We start from the raw sequence: 22,333 nt of genomic DNA on the forward strand, positions 1-22,333 counted from the left end.
CCTGGCGAGGACTGTTAAACGTAAGCGCTCCCTCCTGAGCGACTAGGCGCGTGCGCGGGAGGGCTGGGCCACGTCAGAGAATTGGAACGCGGCGTCCTTGGTCTCGGGAGGTTACCGGGTGTTCCAGTGACGTGCCTCGGAGGAAAGAAAAGGACGCGTTCCTGTGGAAAAAGCGCTGGTCCTCAGTTCGCCCGTGTGTAAAACGGGAGAATAGTTAGAAAACCAGTCCCTGGTGGTACGCGCACATTGCTTACAGAGGAATGCAATGGTCCAGCCATTCGTGAAAGCACTTGGAAATGGTGCAGAAAGAATCACTAAACTCAATCGATGTGTTGGTTTTATATAACTATTTTTTCGACAAAAGATGGGGAAATGTACCTCCCTCCTCCTTTACGGAGGGTTGGAACAACGTATGAAACGTGCATACTTATCAGATTTTCCTTTTTAAAAATGTTTTATTACAAATATTTTTTCCTTGGAGAAGGGAAGGAATTCTTTATAAAGATAACCATAAAATTTAGAAATACCTGCCTCATCGCCCATTGTTTCAGTCAAATTGTTCTTTTCTAAGGTCTGTCGGAAGAGGTAAGCTGAGCTCTTGGCACAAATTTTTTTTTTTTTAATTAATGTGAAACGACTTCCACGTTTGTCTCTGAATAGCATACAGAAAACAATCAACCCGACAAATGTTCACGGAATACCAACTAAATCCAATGAGCTGTGTTCGGTGATTAGAAGCAAACATGAAAAGCAAAAGGCCCTTCAATCTAATGAGACATGTCATATTTACATGACACTGAGATTTGCAAAACATTTTCCACATGCTATTTCATTTGATACAACGCTGTGAAGTAGGTGCTGCTATTATCCTCATTTTACAAATAAGGAAATTCAGACGGAAAGAGGTTAATTAATAAGGTCATGCAGCTATTACGTTGGAGAGGCAGAATTTTAATTCAGGTCTTTCTCACTCCAAGTCCAACATTCTATCTATCCACTGCCTACCTAGCCTCCATACACAAATAGGATTATGATGTCAGATAGAAAATAGGGTAAAGAAGCGAGACAAAATGAGTGAAGAATATAAACAACTTTCTGAGGCTGGGGAAAGTAAATGGGGTCCAAGTGTAACCTTTGGAATAGATTTCAATGGAGCTGGCTGGATGCTTATGGCATTTATACTGATAATTATAACTCATGATTATCATGTCAGGGAAAGACGGTATTCAGTCATTGATATAAAAGGCAACTTTTTGAAAGTTAGTTTGGCACCTCTTTAGCAAACTTATAACTAACTTCCCTCTCTAGGTTCAGAGTGGCAGTCAGTCAGTATTTCATTGAATGAAAGGTTAAGTCACTGGACACATACAGCCAGTAAGTGGGGAGACACGGAAGTTTCTGACTCTAAGATCAATTTTCTAGTCACTGCCCCTCAAAGTCTCTTGTTTTGTGGGGGAAGAGACAGGAATTAGGTGACAGTTAAACAGTGTGTAACTCTGGATTCTTGAAGACTGTAACCACAGAACACAAGCTTAAAAATATGTTAAGCTAGAAAGATTTTGGATCTCAGTCTAGTAAAAGATACCTTTTCTGTTGTCATAGCACCAAGCATCAGCTAGCTAGATGCTAAGAAAAGTCTGGCCACCAAAGAATGATTTTTTTTTTTTTTGGTTATAGCTTTTTATGAAACCATATATTAATATGGAGACTGTGGGTGTGGATGATCTCTCAGTAGAGGGAATATTTAACAGATATGATATTACAGATCTTTTCAAGAATTTGAATTAAGTGAGAAACTCAGAATCATGATGTCTGACAATCTGACAAAGAACCAGCACTTTAAGCAAATATGTTTATTTTTATATTGATAGTACACATAATATACGTGTGGATTCCAGATACAAAATTCATGTACAATAATAGTTCACAAATGATGAAGGTAGTCACATTCCTAGAGAACATTTATCAATGAGAAAATAGCTTTAATACACTGACAGCAAAAATCAAACCCTCCATAATCTTGTATTTCAATGCAATATAAACAGTACGATACATAGCTTTTTTTCAAGCACCTTGAATGTGACAGATGCTTTTCAAAAGAACAAAATCTAGGAAAGACATGGTCCTGCTGCCATTAGCTCTGCAGAATCACAGTGTTTTGTTTTTTTTACTTTTGAGTTCATTTACTGAAGTACAAGGGTGAATGAAGCACAGACTATGAAATAGCAATAGTAACAGATTTAAGAACTGGAAAAGTTTATCTAATGGGATGAAACAAACTGGAAACATTTGTTAACAGTATGGCTTAAGCAACTGAGATGCTTCAACATACAAGGCCTATACAATATCACAAATGTAAGATATCAGATTTTCATGTCAAATATATGAACTGGTACTGACAAAGCAACATTTTTTTAGTTACTGGTAGCAATATTTCCTCAAAATTGAATCTGACAACACATTGTGAAATGAATGAATCCAGATAACTGCCACCTGATGAGACTAAGTTAATGGGCTTGATTTTTCAAGTCATTTTTAAAAATACATGATTCCTTAAAGTTTTAACACAAATGGGCAAACAAGACAATGTATCAAAGATTACAGAGACTGAGAATGCTAAGTAGGTTCTTACACTTACAGTTACATCATATGCACTACAGACTTGCAGCACTTAAAAAAGGATTGAAACCATGTAAAATTTTTTGTGCTTCAGTCTCTTCTGGAGAGCTCCTAAAAGATATACAGGTGTATAATCCTTATAACTTGTTCCACAATTCAGAAACATTTCAGTTATAGACAAGTATTTGCCACAGTAAAAAAAAAATATATATCACTAGGAAATCAAGTTATCATGATTTCCAAATATAATTATGTATATAAACAAAAAAGTATTAATTTCTAATAACCACAGTATGAGGAAAAAAGTTTACAATAATTTCCATGAAAAACAGATGCAACTATATTTTTAGTTATTACATGGCTATCTTGAGGTTTAATGAGTTTTACATGAATGAGGTAAAATCTCAATCATTCCATGTAGACTCTGGTGTACTATGAAGAACACTAAAGATAAGAGTCAAATGACCCATGTTTTAATCCCTTGTTCTGTCATTTATTACATTTGTGGTCTTAGACAAAGTCCCAATATCCCTGACTTTGTTTCTTTACCTTAAAAAGATGGATATTTGCTCTACTTATGCAAATATAAGGGATGATAATGAACAGCCTGCACTTACTGTCCTCAATAGATTAGGCTATTGCTGATTCCTTTAAACATTAGGTTCTAGATAATTGATTAGGCCCAATCATCAAGATGAAGGTAGATAACCCAAATACATGTGACAGCATATTTCATTGTCATCTTGCCAACTGAAATGTAAATATCGAGAGAAAGCTCTGGCAAGGTGGATAGGAGCTGGACTTAGGAGCGAGCAAAGGTTGGGTTCAAGACTTGTCTCAAATATTTTCAGTAATCTTGGGTCAGCTGCTTAACCTTTCATTGCTGTCAGCCACTCCTTAAGAGTATAAATTGCAAAACAAATGCTCATCTGCACTTATATGGAACGTACCCTAAGAAAGCTCCCTAATATGGTAAAATAAATGGTGAAAAAAAAGTTTTCAGAAATTATGTTTCCCATTACTTAAGGTCTTTCCATCTCGATAACAATTTTCAAAATTTTTGATCCTTTTCCTCATATGTAAAATGGGCTTAATAACTACATTCTTTATTTCACAGAGTTGTTGTAAGGAACTGTTTCATACATCTCCAAGTATTAAAAGTAGAAATGTAAGTTATTCTTTCTCTTCAGAATGGTTTACTGACCAATGGTAAGTTCTGTGGAAACAGAAAGCACTCATAGAACCAGGAATAAGAGTTTAAATGACTCTATAAAGAATGCATTCAGGTCAGTGTAAAAAGAAAAGTCCTAAAATATTACTTTAGAGGCATAAATAAACAATTCTACATAATGACAATATAAGAAATAGCTTTTAATCTTGAATCATGAAAAAGAAAAATCCTCTTTTCTTGCTAACCGAGTCTCAGGGATTGCTTCTCACCCAAAACAGCCTAAAAGGAACTTATTAGGCTATCTTTTTGCAATTTCTTTAATGTGTTTTAAAGGAAGAAAAGATGGAGGATATATTGGGTAAATTTATTTTAACAAAATGATCTTTTCTATTCAGAATTCTCTCCCCTGGGGTTATCAACTTCCATTCTTAAATGCTGGCCTATTATATCATTATGTTCAAGAAAGTTTAAAATATATAGAACATAGCATTGGCATTCTTAAGTTTTCAAATACTGAGGAAGGAGAGGATTCAGAATAGTCCTAAAAGCAAATGGAAATTAGGTAGGTGAAAAAAACTAAGTTTTAAGATCTCACTTCCAGGAGTAAGACCTAAGTTTTTTCTTCATAAATTCTCTAAAGTTAGTTTGAAAATGGTATAATATCATGGGGGTAGGTAGGTGATGCAGTGGATGAGGATTGAGTGAATAGAGAATTAGGAAGACCTGAGTTCAAATCCAACCATAGTCCTTTACTAGTTAGTGTGTGGCTAGTAAATGGACAAGACTGGGCAAGTCACTTAACTCCAACTACTTTAGCCGCCCTCCCAATAGTATAGTATTCAAGGAGCCTAGTTATATATTTTATTTATGATATTGGACCCAGAAATCCCTAGCACTTTTTACTCTTTGTATGTAAGTGATTACTGATTTTAGGATATCAACCATGTCCAGAAAGAAAAAATTCACAACTGAAAATTAGTTGGCAGACCAAAAATAACTTTAAAAGAAAAAGAAGAAACTACTATACAAACATTTTATGTTTTAAAAATGTCTTTGCTTATCAAACTGATAAAATAAAAGAAAACATCATGTGAAATTTTAAAATGATATTTCAATCAAGTGTTCAAGTAACATTGTCAAGTAGAAATGGAACCCCCCCCAAAAATCAATACTACACAGCAATTTGAAATGAAAAATAAAATCAATAATCAAAAGCATAAACGTGTTTCATATATACAGTTTCAAATAAAATGTTTTAATGCTGCAGAAAATCAGTCCCACTTAATTTAAAACATTTTTATTTTCTTAAAGGTATTTTCTCCACACTTTTTCTTAATACTCTTTTCCTTGCTACTGAGTTGGTGACTGATTTTATTTACATACACACATGCCCATGCACATATACTGCTTTCCCCATTCTACAATAGTTTTATGTATACAAACCCCAATGAGACCACAATGAGACATTATGATTTTCAGATTTTTAACTCAACTGCAGGAACTAGTAAAAAGGAAAGAAGAATCAATATTTGAAAGGAAATTGGGGAGGCAGCACCTTCATTTACGAAGTACTAATTTATAAAAAGTACAGAAAACTATAAGGAAGGAAAGACTTGTTTTCCTAGGGTATGGATTTCAAATCTGTGCTCTACTAAATGCAAAAAATAAGAACTAGCCTTCCAACTTTTGGGCCAAAGGAATATATCACAATAGGAATTATTAGCTTATCTACCCAGTACTTTTTGTAGTTACTGTTCTCAAAAGAAAATCCATACTGAAGGCAAATCATTTTCATTAAACTAAATAAAATATCCCTCATTTTTTTGGTATTCAATTGCAATGTCTTACTTTTTCTTACAGAAACAAAATATGAATTAAATATCTGCACTAATTTGCAGGTATGTGAAATTCTAAAATTCCTTTATTAAGAACAAAAAACTGCTAAGTATTTGAATCATCACTTTCAATTATATTTTATAACTGAAAACATTACAAATTTTGCCTGTTAGCACAGCAAAAAAACCCAAAAAACAAAAAACAAAGAAACAACAATAACTAACAATTTGGGAAATAAATTTTTTTCTCAATCAATAAAAGAGAATTGGTTGATTGAAGTTTCATTTTGTAAAAATTACAACTAATCTAAATTTCTATAATGAAAGCACCTCAAATGCAAAGCAAATACTGAGCATCTCTTGAACTATTCCATGCAAATATACATGCTGTCTAAAGATGGTGGTATCTTCCAAATCATTTAACATTGCATGATCAACTGTATTCCAAGGTCTAAAATGGGCATAAGATCACAAAGCTATCCATTATTCTTGCTGGAGTCCAGTAATTTTTTTTCCCTCTTCAGTTTTGGGTGGTTATCAACAGCAATATCCGATATTACTACATACCTAACACTAGGGGGACCCAATTTCAGCTCTCAAGTTAACCAAATGAAGGCACTAAATGGTTTCACAGAGAAACCAACTTTTACACTATTTCTTTCTAATTATTGGAGACTGGCATTGTTTAATCTAAACACACCTAACACTAATTTAAATGGTGTCCTATCCAATTGCTATTTTTGATCTAAACAGAAGGCTTTACAATGAAAAATGTCAAGATGGGTATATCCCCAATTGCTGTAAGTACAGACTGTTTCAGAACAAGCAGAAACTGGTGAAATTGCAGCTCACCTACCTTAAGCATTTTTTCCTAGGGCTGCCCCGAAAGCAGAAGTCAGAAAATAGTAAATGTCCTCCCTGCCTCACCAAGATGCACACAGATAAAAACAAAGCACAGGAAAAAAGAAAAAAAAAAAAAAAATTAAATCCAGTATCAGGTTTCAGTGCAGTTGGGAAATAATTTTCCTTTTTTAAAGAACAAGTGACCTTTCATATTCAAATGTTATCCACACTCCCATAATAAAGGCCCTAATGGGTGTCCACTAAGTACAAATGATATCTCACTTCATATCAGGAAATAAGAGACTTAAACAGTACCAGCAAGTGCCCTCATTTAAGATGTGAATCATTTCAGATACCCAGTCTCCAGATATATTTCACAAATTTATCAAAAACTTAAATGAGAATTCCTGATTATTTGCAAAATGTGAAAGAAGGGCTCTTTTGCTGAGATTGTCTGGTTCTAATTTTAATTTCCAATTATTGACCCAAACACGAGCCCCTCAAAATAGAGGCTCTTGAAAGGATTACAGCCACCACCTTTATAAGCACAGCATGAATGATGCCATTCTGACGTCCTCAATGAACAAAAATAGATTCATGCCACAAGAGCCATGTGGTATATAATATACACATACTGTATCACTTCATACCAATGTATTTACAAATATATACACATATACATACATGTACACACACAAGATTGCATCAAGCATCACAAAAATATATATACGTATATATCATTACAAGGAAAAAGATTTAAAATAAATAATGGCAACTATAGAATCACAGTCCCTCAAAAGGATACTGCATACTTTCCCAACACGTGAATGCACACACACACATACAAGCATATATAAACCCACTCAACATGCCATAATCAACTAATAGGAAAGCCCTAGTATCATTCATATCAAAGTCAAAATAACTTGGGTTTACCTAAGTCTGTTAGTGGAGCAATAGCATGAACCAGCTAAAAAGAAGTGCCCCACAAATTCAGTTATCATTGTTCTGCACTTAGTATGCTTTTAAATCCTGGAACTGAGTAGGGCTACACAGAGTGGTGTTTATAAATTTCTATTGAACAGAATGGAACACATCTCATTTTGATCAGGGTTAGCTGCATGCAACTTTGGTGCCAGTTCTCCCACAAAGAATTGTCAACACAATCTAATGCCCTCTTAAAGGCAATCAATCACTCAGAAAATAATTAACTTACAGTAAGCAGGGCTAATTGGCAAGGACAGATATATGACAGAAAGGAATTGGTTGAGAAAGTTTGATTACTAATCTATCCGCAGGACCCACTCCAAATCAGGTGTGCTCTTTCCATCTGTGCCACACAAATACAATATAATTCTTATCTATTTCAGGGAATTAAAACGCAAGAAAAAAAAAAAAAAAAAGAAAAATGAATCCTATGAGAGAAATTGACTGGGACTTAGGTATTTTACATCGACAGACTCCAAAATGTTTCAGCTTGGTAAAACTTATGGAAGGTACAAAAAAGATCAAATGTGCTAATGCTTTTTTCAGTTTTTAATGTCAAGCTCCTATCTTTTTAGGAAATACACTTCAAAAACGAATCTTGCCCTGCTAAAAATAAATTCATGCAAGTTTAAGTATGTCACTTTACTCCTAAGCAAAAAATAAATAAATAAATAACTTGCATATGTATGCTGAATTTTCAGTTTCTCAATTTCACACAACTGTTTTTGAATCAGTGTTTTGTGCAATTTGACCAAAACAAACAAACAAACAAAAAACACCTCACAAGTTCTAAAGCAAGTGCCACGGCTAAAAAAAAAACAAAACAAAACAAAACAAAAAAACTCTATAGAAGTGTATAGTCTAGTGTGAAAAAATGCTGGGATGATAGTTAAAATTTCCTTGATTCTGGATCTGGCTCCAGCACTAAACATGTGATTTTAAATGAGTATCAAAGACTCTGGGGTCCAGTTTCTTTACCTGGAAAAACAGGAATAATACATATCTTATTTGCCTTAAAGTTATAAGGATAAAATATTATTATCAATTAATTGAAAACATCATACAAATATCATTATTACTATAGTTATTATGAAAATTAGTAGTGATAAAACTATTGTGCTTAAAATTTATTTTGTGGAGTCCTGATTTTGTAGTTTTTAGTATCTTTCTATTCTTTTCATGATTCCTTTCAATATCCATTTAGAGATCAACTATTACCAAGAGAAAACTGCTACAAAACAGCAAAATGTATTTTAACCCAAGGAGCAAAATTGTGCATCAATCTTTGTTGGAATAAATATGCTTAGGTAAGCAGTCCTTATTGCTTGGTTATTGACCCTGGTTGAAGATTTCTAGCATTAACAGGGGCATGGACTGCTTCTGGAGCATGAAAATAGTATTTATGCATTTAAATTACAAGTATTTGCTCAGAACATCATTCTCTTTTTGAAATAAATAGCTGTCTTAGAATTATAGTGCTGCAAGAGACCTCAGGGAGCACCTAGTACAACTTCATTTTAAAAAAGAAAACTAAGACCAGGTAGAAGTGACTAAAAGCTCAGTATTAATCAACTGAATGACATGGCAACCAAAAACAAATGCTGCAATCTCTGGATTGTATTTACAAAAAAAGCATAGTGTACAGAATGATGTACTTTGCCCTTGTCAGTATGCATGTATTGAGTTCCAGGTACCACATTTTATGAAGGATATTGACAAATTGGAATACAGATAAAGGAGGGTAAATGGAATGGTGAGAAGATGTCAGAACGAGCCAGAGAAGATATAAGTGATGTTTAGCTAGAAGAGACTTCTGAGAGAGAACTAATGGCCAGGCTCAAGGATTTAGTTTTGTCCTGCCCAATTCTCCAAGGCATAAATAGGAGCATTAAATGGAAGTTAAAAAGACAAATTTAGGCTTTACATAAAGGAACACTTTCTAATAGTATGAGCAGTCCAAAAGTAGGATGAGTTGCCTCAGGAGGTAGTTGGTTCAGTGTCACCAGAGGTGTTCAAGTGAAGATCAAATCACTACTTGTTGGAGAAATTGTAGAGAAAATTCATTTTCAGGCATGGGTTGGACTAAATGACTTCTGAGGTTCAAATCAGATTTTATTTTTTGCCTAGTTAACCAAAGGCACGGTCCTGGTAGTCCAGGCTCCTGGCTTTGAGAATAGTGTTCTTCATATACACAACAAAATTAGAATACTGCTTTGGGTAAGCGGTCTTTCAAACTTTGCCAAAATGGGAAATGTACTAAGGGCATCTGTATCTCAAAATTTTGTTTATTTTTTAATAATCCCTGACTTGAGTTCAAGGGACCAATGCCATCCTGTTTCTAAGTTCTCAGTGCCAGGCAAAAAGCATTACAAAATGGAATCAGTTACTCAAAAAAAAAAAAAAATCATCCTTATCTGAAAAAGAAAAGAGATCTACTAAACACTGAATTCTTTCTTCAAAATAAGCCATTTTGTATATTTTAAAATACTAAAGTTTACAACTACTACCTAATCCTTCAATATTTCACAGAATAAACTGGCAAATTAGATTTTCTTTCTGAGTAACATAAAACAGATTAACACAAACAAACTGTGGCATGGCTCTAAACAAGGTGAGTAAGAGCAAGGGCCTAAGTAAACAAAATAGGGTATAAATAACAAAAGTAATCACTTGATTTGTTTCTTTCTAGGCTGAGGGAGACAGCACATAGGTCTATCCAGATGGTATTAATGCGCATTATGGCTAATCAATTTTCTGCTATATGCTTTAGATTTATAATACAGTACAATTAAAAGAATACATTCCCATATAACTCAATGAGGGGAAAAAAGGTTGATTCCTTGCTGGATAGAATGATGAATAGAAAACAGAAAGAAACAAAACCATCTCTAGCAACCCTCCTTACCCCCCACAAAAAAGTGTGTGTGTAGATACAAAAGGTCCCCTATATATTCAATATTAATTTTCCCTCATCAGGTTTTTCTCCCTTCTTCCTTATATTCAAAAGTAATGACAGCCCTACATTTCAAACTACACAGATTTAGGGCTGGGCACAGACAAAATTAAAACTTCATTCTTTTTCTACTTGCATCCTTGTGCATAGAGAAGTCACAGATAAAAACTCAGTTTACAAATTTGGTCCTGCTAGGTAAAGAGTTATATTCACATTTTTTCTGTTGGCGTCAATGTACTGTAGAGCCAATAACCAGGACATCATGACATTTTGCTAGAGGGGGTTTGTTCTTCAGACTTCACAATTTGAAATGTGGTTTTCAAATGATTGACAATATGGAAAAGAGTTAGAAAATAAGACACATACATGTGGTGACAGAAAAAGCTACATATAACTAACACATTGTCATGTACCACTTCAAATTTTCAAGAAAAATTCAAAGCAGCAAATCCTTCTCCATAAGATCTAAAAATCTGGTAAAATTTGAAGAATATAAATGATGAAAGGAGACAAATTATATCAATTCAAAGAATCAGTCTTTTCCCCCTGTTTAAATAATGATATTGAGTGAAAACAAGTGTTATGGAAGGGCTATGCTTTTGTTTTTCCTAGTATTGGTCTAAGTTGATTTGGTTCATCTTTGTGAACAATTCTACATTTTTCCAAATCCAGACTTTTCAGGATAAAATATCACTGTTAGATTTTTCTCATTATACAAAAATAAAGGATTTATTCTTCTCTGGGTGAGAGTGGTTACTGATTACGTGTTTGAATTTAGGACCAGTTGTTGAAGCTGGGACTCTTCAACTTGTAAATGACAACAAAACAACAACAACAACAACAACAAAAATTTTCAGGGTTATTCTAGCTTTTAAAAGATCGCAAAGATTGAATTACAAAAGTTACCCTATCTGTCAGAAGAATATTAATTTGAGTTGTCTGTAAAATGGTGGTCCTAAATTTAAAAATAAAAATTTAATGCCACTATGTATCATCACATTAAAAAACTGCACCATTTAAAATTTGTGGCTAATGAAACACAGTTTCAACAAGAGTTCAATTAATAGTCATCTATAGTATTCTCAAAGAAAACATTTCGCACATCCAGGATGGACGCCAGCTCCAAAATGTGCTTCTGAAGATGAGGATTTTCAACTGTTTCATCCCTTGGCAGCTGAGGATATGTTTCTGGATAATTTCGGGTTTCCTGCTAGAAAAAGAAGAGGAGTAAAATTTTATGGTCTAATAAAGAGAAATCACATACAAAAATTAATTGTGAATAACTGCATTTCAGGCTAAGGACAATAAATTATATCTCATCTTTCCATATATACAGGAAAAAGTTCCTAATACCTATTTTATTCATTCATGCATTCATGCAATATCTTTTTACTATTTAACAGGCAACAAAGATACAAAAATGAGCAAGGCAAACTCTCCAAGATGTTTATAATTAAGTAGGGGAAACATTAAAAATAACCCAAATAATAATAACAATAATTTGAAGAATATGATTAGATGCAATTAAAGGCAGTATCAAGTGCTACAGAGATTCATAGGATAACATTTTATGTCAGACTAAAGAGGCTGAAAAGTTTGAACAACTTTTTGAAGAATGGGAAAAATTTGTAGTAGTTTGCTGTAATACAGGAAAGTAGTGGGGTGGTGAGACTGCAAACTGAAGACTGGAATAAGGGAAAGCCTTAGATACAAGTTTGAAAAGTTTAGAGAAGGGAAATGGAAATGACATGATGAGAACTTTCTTCTAAGGAATTTAAATTAGGAGAGCCATGCAGAATGGATTGATGAAGTGAAAAACCGACCATGAAACTACTGCATACACACACACACACACACACAGAGCATATAGCATACTTGACAGAAAAGGCAGGACTAGTCCTCAAGATAAAGGAATCATCTATTTAGAAATGTTTATTGAAGTTATAAGAATGTATGATATTGCTCAAGGAAAGAATGTACAGAGAGAAGAAAAAAGGATTGAATATATTACAGTGAGGAAAGCTCACAGTAACTAGGATAGGAAGGGTGAAGAACTAGGAACTACAGTAATAAATTGAAAAGTTTTAAAACTCTAATGTGATTAATAGGAGTCTTGCTAGCCCATAACAGATCTGTATTTATCAATCAAAATTACAACCTTTGGAGGTAGTAAACCTATAATGTTCTGTGGTTTTTAAGTTTAACTCTCATAGTTAATCTCATATTATAACATCTCATATATAACATCTTGTTACAGAAAAATTTGACAAGTCAAAAAAATAGGCTAAATATAAAGAACTCTAAGGAACTTATTTGTGGTTTTTAATGCAGGAAAAAGAGCTAGAGAATTAGTAGAATTACTTCATGATCATTATATAAAAGCCATACTCAGGGGCAGAACCAAGATGGTGAAGAGGACAAATGCTTCATTATGAGCTCCCCTACTATCCTCATTACTAGTTACCAAATTCAGCCTCTGAAATAGTGCTTGACTGGTAGAATCCAAGAATATTGGGAGAACAACAAATTATCAGCCAAAGATAATCTGGAAGATCACCAGAAAAGATTTGTCCTGATTGGGCGAGAGGGGGCCAGTGCAGGCAAGGAGGCAGAACATGGAGGCCACAATACTCCATGCAGTAGGGGGGGTGGGAGGGGAGTAGAGGAGTAAGGAGAAAAAGAGGGGAGAATCTGCAAGGAGGACTCTACCACAGGCTGGCTGCTTTGCTTTGGTTGCAAAGCAGTAGAGCAGCAGAGAAGTTATACAAATGTCAAAGGTAGAGTGTACCCCCCAAAACACCGCAGTTTAACAGGACCTGGCCATACCCACTCAACACCGGGAGGAACTCAGCACAATCACAACCAGCCCTAGGATCACAGCATAGCTGCACTCTGCAGCAAGCAGTCGCTCTTCCCAGGACACCCGCTCTTCCACAGCATAGTGGCAGGATGTCCATCCCTGTTTTGCAGAGGGAGCTGGAAACCTCCTTGCCCTGAAGGTAGACCTCAAGAGCTTTTTAAAAAAATTAGTAAAAAAGCAAAGTGAACTCTAATTATAGATAGCATCTATACTGAAAGAGAACAGACTTCCAGCACTGAGGAGACTAATAGCAGACAATCTCCAGACAAAACCCCAAAGGGGAATATAACTTGGTCCCCACCACACAATGCTCTCCTAGAAGAAATGAGAAAAGATCTTAAAAGAGAGCTAGAAGAAAAATAGGAAAAGTAAAGAGAAGCTCTGCAAGAGAGTATGAAAGAGGCATATAACTCATTAAAAGAAAGATTTGAAAAAGAAAACAACTTGAAATGTGAAATAGAAAAGGTAAAGAACTCCCAGGGAAACAGAATTTGTGAATTGGAAAAGATAAAGAACTCCCAGGAAAGAAGGATTTGTGAATTGGAATAAGAAAATAACTCATTAAAAAATATTTGTGAAATGGAAAAAAAATCCATAGAAAACAACTCATTTGAAGACTCAATTGGTCATATACAAAAAGAAGTAAAAGAAGTAAATGAAGAACATAACTCATTAAAAATCAGAACCAAACAAATGAAAATGATTTGATGAGACATCAAGAATCAGTCAAGCAAAACCAAAAAAAATGAAAAAATAGAAAAAAATGTTACATATCTACTTGGAAAAACAACAGACCTGGAAAAATAGATGTAGGAGAGATAATCTGAGGATTATTGGATTTCCTGAAAATTATGATGAAGAAAAAAGCCTAGACAGTATTTTTCAGGAAATCATCAAAGAGAACTGCCCAGATGTAATAGAATCAGAGGGTAAAATAGACATTGAAAGAATTCATCAAATACCTTCTTAAAGAGACCCAACAATAAATATACTCCAAAGAATATTGTGACTACATTACAGAACTATAAGACTAAGGGAAAAATATTGAAAGCAGCTAGAAAAAAACAATTCAAATACCGAGGAGCCACAATAAGAATCACTCAGGATCTAGCAGCTTCCACATTAAAGGATCAAAGGGCCTGGAATCTGATATTCCGAAAGGCAAAAGAACTTGGAATGCAGCCAAGAATAAAGTATCCAGCTAAGCTGAGCATTTTCTACCAGGGAAGAAGATGGACATTTAATGAAACATGTGAATTCCATTTATTTCTAATGAAAAAACCAGAGCTAAAAAAAATCTGACCTCCAAAAACAGGACTCAAGAGGAGCATAAAAAAAACTCTTAAGAACTGTATTTCTGTTATGGGCATACATAAAGAGCCCATGTAAAATTTGATTTTATTATTGTAATATTTAAAAAAGGGAATTAGAAGTAGAAAGGGGATTGTATCAGGAAAAAGGGAAAAGTGGAGGTAAAAAGAGGGAAATTACATCTCACAAAGAGGCAAAGGAAACCTATCATATCTGAGGGAATTAAGGGAGAGGGAGGAACATTGTGTGAATCTTACTCTCATCAAATCTGGCTCAAAGAAAAAATAAATTACTTATTTGGTTTACAGAGAAACTTCTCTCACCTCATTAAAAAGTGGGAGAGGAAAAGGGAAAAGGAAAAGGGCAGGTTAAATAGAAGGGAATACAAAAATAACAAGAGAAAAGTATGCGAAAAGGGGAGGGACTCAAAACGGATTCTAAAGAGGGAGAGCTGTGGGAGGCAAGTGGTGCCCGTAACTTTAATACTGGGGAGAAGGGTAATGGGGGAAAGAAAAAGAAAAATAAAAAGAAAAAAGAAAAGTAAAAGGAAAAAGGGATAATAAGATGGCAGGAAACACAGAATTAGTAGTTTTAACTATAAATATGAATGGGATGAACTCTCCCATAAAGTGGAAGCAGATAGCTGACTGGATCAAAAGCCAGAATTCTACAATATGTTGTTTGCAAGAAACACACTTGAAGCAGGGCAATACATACAGAGTAAAGGTAAAAGGCTGGAGTAGAATCTATTACACTTCAGGTGAAGTAAAAAAAGAAGGGGGAGCCATCCTGATCTCAGATCAAGCAAAAGCAAAAATTGATCTGATGAAAAGAGATAAGGAAGGAAACGATATCATCTTGCTAAAGGGTAGCATAGACAGTGAAGCAATATCAGTACAAAACATATATGCACCAAGTGGTATAACATCTAAATTCCTTAAAGGAGAAGTTAAGAGAGGTGCAAGAAGAAATAGACAGCAAAACTATAATAGTGGGAGATCTCAACCTTGCACGCTGAGAATTTGATAAATTAAATCACAAAACAAATATGAAGTTAAAGAGGTAAAAAGAATATTAGAAAAGTTAGGTATGATAGCTCTTTGGAGAAAACTAAATGGAGACAGAAAGGAGTACACTTTCTTTTCAGCAGTTCATGGAACCTATACAAAAATTGAAACATTATATTAAGACATAAAGACCTCAAAATTAAATGCAGAAAGGCAAAAATATTAAATGCATTCTTTTCAGATCATGATGTAATAAAAATTACATTTGACAAAAAACTAGGAGAAAATAGACCAAAAAGTAATTGGAAACTAAATAATCTCATTCTAAAAAATGAATGGGTGCAACAGCAAATCACAGACACAATTAATAATTTCACCCAAGAGAATGACAACAATGAGACAACATGCCAAAATTTGTGGGATGAATCCAAAGCGGTAATAAGGGAAAATTTTATATCTCTAGAGGTTTACTTGAATAAAATAGAGAAAGAGAAGATCAATGAATTGGGCTTGTAACTTAAAAAGCTAGAAAAAGAGCAAATTAAAACGCCCTAATCAAATACTAAACTTGAAATTCTAAAATTAAAAGGAGAAATTAATAAAATTGAAAGTAAAAAACTATTGAATTAATAAATAAAACTAAGAGTTGGTTTTATGGGAAAAAACCAACAAAACAGATAAATCTTTGGAAAATTCGATTAGAAAAAGGAAAGAGGAAAATCAAATTGTTAGTCTTAGAAATGAAAAGGGAGAATTCTCCACTAAAGAAGAGGAAATTAGAGCAATAATTAGGAGTTACCCAGCCCAACTTTGTGCCAATAAATTTGATAACCTAAATGAAATGGATAACTACCTTCAAAAATATAGGCTGCCCAGATTAATAGAGGAGGAAATAAATTGCTTAAATAATCCCATTTTAGAAAATGAAATAGAACAAGCTATTAATCAAATCCCTAAGAAAAAATCCTCAGGACCAGATGGATTTACATGTGAATTCTACCAAACATTTAAAGAACAATTAACTCCAATGTTTTATAAACTATTTGAAAAAATAGGGAATGAAGGACTCCTACCAAATTCCTTTTATATTATAGACATGGTACTGATATCTAAACTAGGTAGGCGACATCAATTATCTCATTGTACAGAAGAGCCACATCCATTAGAATTAATCTTCGTATAATAATATAATATGTACACCTATAATCGTGTACAATGATCTTTGTTCTACTCACTTCACTTAGCATCAATTTATGTAGATCTCTCTCTAGGCCTCTGTGAAATCATCCTATTGGTAATTTCTTACAGAACAATAACATTCCAGAACATTCATATACCATAATTTATTCAGCCATTCTCCAGATGGGCATCCATTCAATTTCCAGTTTCTTATCACTATAAAAAGGGCTACCACAAACATTTTTGCACATGTGGGTCCCTTTCCCTCCTTTAAGATCTCTTTGGGATAAAAGCCCAGTAATAACACTGCTGGATCAAAAGGTATGCACAGATTAATAACTCTTTGTGCATAGTTCTAAACTGCTCTCCAGAATGGCTGGATTATCCCCTCCAACATTCACTATTATCTTTTCCTGTCATCTTAGCTAATCTAACAAATGTATAATGGTACCTTAGAGTTGTCTTAATTTGCATTTCTCTAATCAATACTGATTTAGAGCATCTTCTCATATGACTAGAAAAGGTTTCAATTCCTTTATCTGAAAATTGTCTATTCATATACTTTGATCATTTATCAATTGGAGAATAGCCTAAATTCTTATAAATTTGATTCAATTTTCTATATATTTTAGAAATTAGACTAATCAGGGGGGAAGCTAGATGGAGCAGTGGATAGAGTACCAGCCCTGAAGTCAGAAGGACCTGAGTTCAAATCTGACTTTAGACACTTAACACTTCCTAGCTGTGTGACCCTGGGCAAGTCACTTAACCCCAATTGCCTCAGGAAAAAAAAATAAAGAGGGTATGGGGGAAAATGAAAGAAAAGCATAAGAGAATGGGATGGAAGGAAATACACAATAATTGTGGATGTGAATGGGATAAACTCACCATAAAATGGAAGAGGATAACAGAATGTTAGAAAAATAGAAAATAGAAATTAGACTAATCAGAACCCTTAGATGTAAAAATGATTTCCCAATGTATTACCTCCCTTCTGATCTTGTCTGAATTAGTTTTGTTTTGCAAAAACTTTTTAACTTAACTTAATCAAAATTATCTATCTGGTGTTCAATTATGAGGTACAGTTCTTCTTTGGACATAAATTCCTTCCTTCTCCATAGATATGAGAGGTAAACTAATCCTATGTTCTTCTAATCTGCTTATAATATTACTCTTTAAAAGTCTAAATTATGAACCCATTTAGATCTTATCTTGGTATGTGGTGTTAAATGTGGGTCAAGCCCCAATTTCTTCCATACTAGTTTCCAATTTTCTCAGCAGTTTTTCACAAATAGCAAGTTCTTCTCTCCAAAGCTGGGGTTTTTGGGATTGTCAAAGATTAGGGTGCTATAGTTATTGACTATTTTGTCCTGTGAACCTGACCTATTCCACTGATAGACCACTCTATATTTTAACCACTACCAAATGGCTTTGATGACTGCTGCTTTATAATATAGTTTTAGGTCTGGCATAGCTAAGCCACCTTCTTTGGTAGTTTTTTCCATTAATTCTCTTGAAATTCTTGACCTTTTGCTCTTCCAGGTGAACTTTGTTATTATTTTTTCTAGATCTATAAAATAATTTCTTGGAGTTTGAGTGTATGACACTAAATAAGTAGATTAATTTAGATAGTATTGTCATCTTTATTATATTTGTTCGGCCTACCCATAGGCACTTGATATTATTTCAACTCATTAGATTTGACTTTATTTGTGTGGAAAGTGTTTTGTATTTCTGTTCATATAGTTTTTGACTTTCCTTTGGCAGATAGATTGATAAATATTTTATATGATCAACATTTTGAATGGAATTTCTGTTTGTATCCCTTGTTGCTGGACTTCGTTGGTAATATATAAAAATGTTGATGATTTATGTGGATTTATTTTGTACCCTGCCACTTTACTAAAGTTGTGAATTGTTTCTAGTAGCTTTTTAGTTGATTCTCTAAGATTCATCATATCATCTGCAAAGAGTGATAATTTGGTTTCCTCATGACCTACTCTAATTCCTTTAATCTTTTTCTTTTCTTATTGCCAAAGCTAACATTTCTTTTTTTTTTTTAATAGCTTTTTATTTACAAGTTTTATGTATGGGTAATTTTACAGCATTGACAATTGCTAAACCTTTTGTTCCAATTTTTCCCCTCCTTCCCTCCACCCCCTCCCCTAGATGGCAGGATGACTAGTAGATGTTAAATATATTAAAGTATAAACTAGATACACAATAAGTATACCTGACCAAACTATTATTTTGCTGTACAAAATATTGTACAATTAGCCTGTGAAGGAAACCCAAAATGCAGGCAGGCAAGAATATAGGGATTGGGAATTCAATGTAATGGTTCTTAGTTATCTCCCAGAGTTCTTTCCCTGAGCGTAGCTGATTCAGTTCATTACTGCTCTATTAGAACTGATTTGGTTCATCTCATTGCTGAAGATGGCCAGGTCCCCCAGAATTGATCATCATATAGTATTATTGTTGAAGTATATAATGATCTCCTGGCCCTGCTCATTTCACTCAGCATTAGTTCGTGTAAGTCTCTCCAGGCCTTTCTGGAATCATCCTGTTGGTCATTTCTTACCGAACAATAATATTCCATAATATTCATACACCACAATTCATTCAGCCATTCTCCAATTGATGGGCATCTACTCATTTTCCAGTTTCTGACCACTACAAAGAGGGCTGCCACAAACATTCATGCACATACAGATCACTTTCCCTTCTTTAGTATCTCTTTGGGATATAAGCCCAGTAGTAACACTGCTGGATCAAAGGGTATGCACAGTTTGATAATTTTTTGAGCATAGTTCCAAATTGCAAAGCTAACATTTCTAATACAACATTGAATGGTGTAATTAATGGTGATAGTGGGCAACCTTGTTTCACTCCTGATCTTATTGGAAATGATTTTAATTTATCCCCATCACATATAATGCTTGCTGATGGTTTTAAATAGATGCTACTGATCATTTTATGAAAAAGTCCATTTTTTCCTGTACTCTCTAGTGTTTTTAATAGGAATGGATATTGGATTTTATCAAATGCTTTTTCTGTATCTATATATATATATATATAGATATACCTGCATTCCTGGTAGAAATCCTATTTGGTCATGGTGTATTATCCTGGGGATGATTTTCTGTAATCTTTTTGTTAATACTTTATTTAAGATTTTTGCATCAATATTCATTAGGAAATTGGTCTAAATTTTCTTTGACTGTTTTCACCCTACCTGGTGTAGCTATTAGCACCATATTTGTCATAAAAGGAATTTGGCAGGACTTTCTTTCCCTATTTTTTCAAATAGTTATAGTACTAGAATTAATTGTTTTTGGAATGTTTCGTAGAATTCACATGTAAATCCATCTGATCCCGGAGATTTCTCTTAGGGAGTTGATTAACAGCTTGTTTTATTTCTTTTTCTAAAATGGGACTATTTAAATAATTTATTTCCTCTTCTGTTAACCTGAACAATCTATATTTTTGTAAATATTCCTTCATTTCATTTAGATTATCAAATTTATTGGTATATAGTTGGACAAAATAACTCCTAATTATTGTTCTAATTTCTTCTTCATTGGTGGAAATTTCTCCCTTTTTATTTTTTAAACTAACAATTTGGTTTTCTTCTTTCCTTTTTCTAATCAAATTAAAGGTTTCTCTATTTTGTTGGTTTTTTTTCTAGCTTTTTTTAGTTGTAACAGTCCAATTCATTGATATTTTCTTTCTCTGTTTTATGCAAGTCAGCATCTAGAGATATAACATTTTCTTTATAACTGCTTTGGCTGATCCCACAAACTTTGGTATGTTGTCTCATTATTGTCATTCTCTTGGATGAAGTTGTTGATTGTGTCTATAGTTTTTTGCTTCACCTATTTATTCTTTAGGATTAGATTATTTAATTTCCAATTAATTTTTGGTTTATTTTCTCCTAGTCTTATATTATTGCATGTGATTTTTATTGCATCATGATATGAAAAAAATGCATTTACTATTTTTGCTTTTCTGCCTTTGATTTTGAGGGTTTTTTGCCCTAATATATGGTTAATTTTTGTATAGATTCCATGAACCGCTGAGAAAAAAAGTAAACTCCTTTCTGTCTCCATTCAATTTCCTCTAAAGATCTATCATACCTAATTTTTCTAACATTCTGTTTACCTCCTTAACTTCTTGCTTATTTATTTCATAGTTCAATTTATAGTTCTAAGAGAGCAAGGTTGAAATCACCCACTAGTTTTGTTGCCTATTCATGAATTTCTTGAATTTTCTCTATGAATTTGGATGCTATACCACTTGGTGCATATATTGATATTGTTTCATTCTCTATGGTACCCTTTAGTAAAATAGTTTCCTTTCTTATCTCTTTTAATTAGATATATCTTTGCTTTTATTTGTTCTGAAATCAGGATTGCTACCTCTGCTTTTTTAACTTCACCTGAAGCATAATAGATTCTGCTCCAGCCCTTTACCTTCACTCTGTATGTATCACTATGCTTTAGATGTGTTTCTTGTTAACAACATATTGTAGGATTCTGGCTTTTAATCCAGTCTGCTATCCCCTGCTTCCATTTTATGGGAAAGTTCATCCCATTCACATTCACAGTTAAAATAACTAATTCTTTATTTCCTGCCATCTTATTTACCTTAAATTATGCTTTTCTCTTTCCTTTCTCCCTTTCCTCCTCCCCAATATTTTCCTTTTGATGATCACCTCCCTCAAATAGCCTTCCCCCCTTTTTTTATACCTTTCCCCTAAAACTTCTGTTTTCTTTTCTATTAGCCTTCTCCTTTCCTTTCCCCTTTCCCCTCTCACTTCCCTATAAATTGAGACAAGTTTCTCTGTGAAACCAATATGTCTGATATTCTCTTTTTGAGCTAAATCTGATGAGAATAAGATTCACACAATACTCATCCCCCTCCCTTCTTTCTTTCAATTATAATAGGTTTTCTTTGCCTCTTCATGAGATTTAATTTTCCTTATTTTACCTCCTTTTTCCTCTTTTTCCAATACGATCCCCTTTCCACCTCTAGTTTCTCTTTCATATAATCATAATAAAATCAAATTATACTTGCATTTTCTAAGTATACCCATAACAGAAATATAGTTCTCAAGAGTTCTTTCCTTTTTATCTTTTTATGTTTCTCTTGAGTTCTATGTTTGGAGATCAAATTTTTTGTTCAGTTCTGGTATTTTCATTAGAAATAGGTGAAATTCACCTATATCATTGAATGTCCATCTTCTTCCCTAAAACATAATGTTGATTTTAGCGGGATAGCTTATTTTTCGCTGTAATCCAAGTTCCTTTGCATTTCAGAATATCAGATTCCAGGCCCTTGGATTCTTTAAGGTGGAAGCTGCTAGATCCTGGGTGATCTTAATTGTGGCTCTTAGTATTTACATTGTTTCTTTATGATGCTTGCAATCTCTTTTCCTTGGTGCGCTAGTTCTGAAATTTAGCCACAATATTCCTTGGGGATTTAATTTTGGAGTCTCTTTCAGGAGGTGTTCGGTGAATTCTTTCAATGGCTATTTTACTTTCTGATTCTAAAATATCTTTTCTAAAG

General features: G+C 33.8%; 1 protein-coding gene across 2 annotated transcripts in view; it reads right to left on the reverse strand.

Moving 5' to 3' along the window:
- Positions 1-1,838: 1,838 nt before the first annotated feature.
- The window catches only part of SCAI (suppressor of cancer cell invasion), a 197,040-nt gene continuing 176,545 nt past the window's right edge, over positions 1,839-22,333 (reverse strand). For both annotated transcript variants that reach the window (XM_031954294.1, XM_031954293.1), the window contains one exon: positions 1,839-11,618. In XM_031954294.1, coding sequence (XP_031810154.1) covers positions 11,469-11,618 — 150 coding nt within the window. In that variant the 3' untranslated portion in view covers positions 1,839-11,468. The remainder of the gene's footprint in view (positions 11,619-22,333) is intronic.

The sequence above is a fragment of the Sarcophilus harrisii genome, chromosome 2 (genome assembly GCF_902635505.1).
Source record: "Sarcophilus harrisii chromosome 2, mSarHar1.11, whole genome shotgun sequence".
NCBI lineage: Eukaryota > Metazoa > Chordata > Mammalia > Dasyuromorphia > Dasyuridae > Sarcophilus > Sarcophilus harrisii.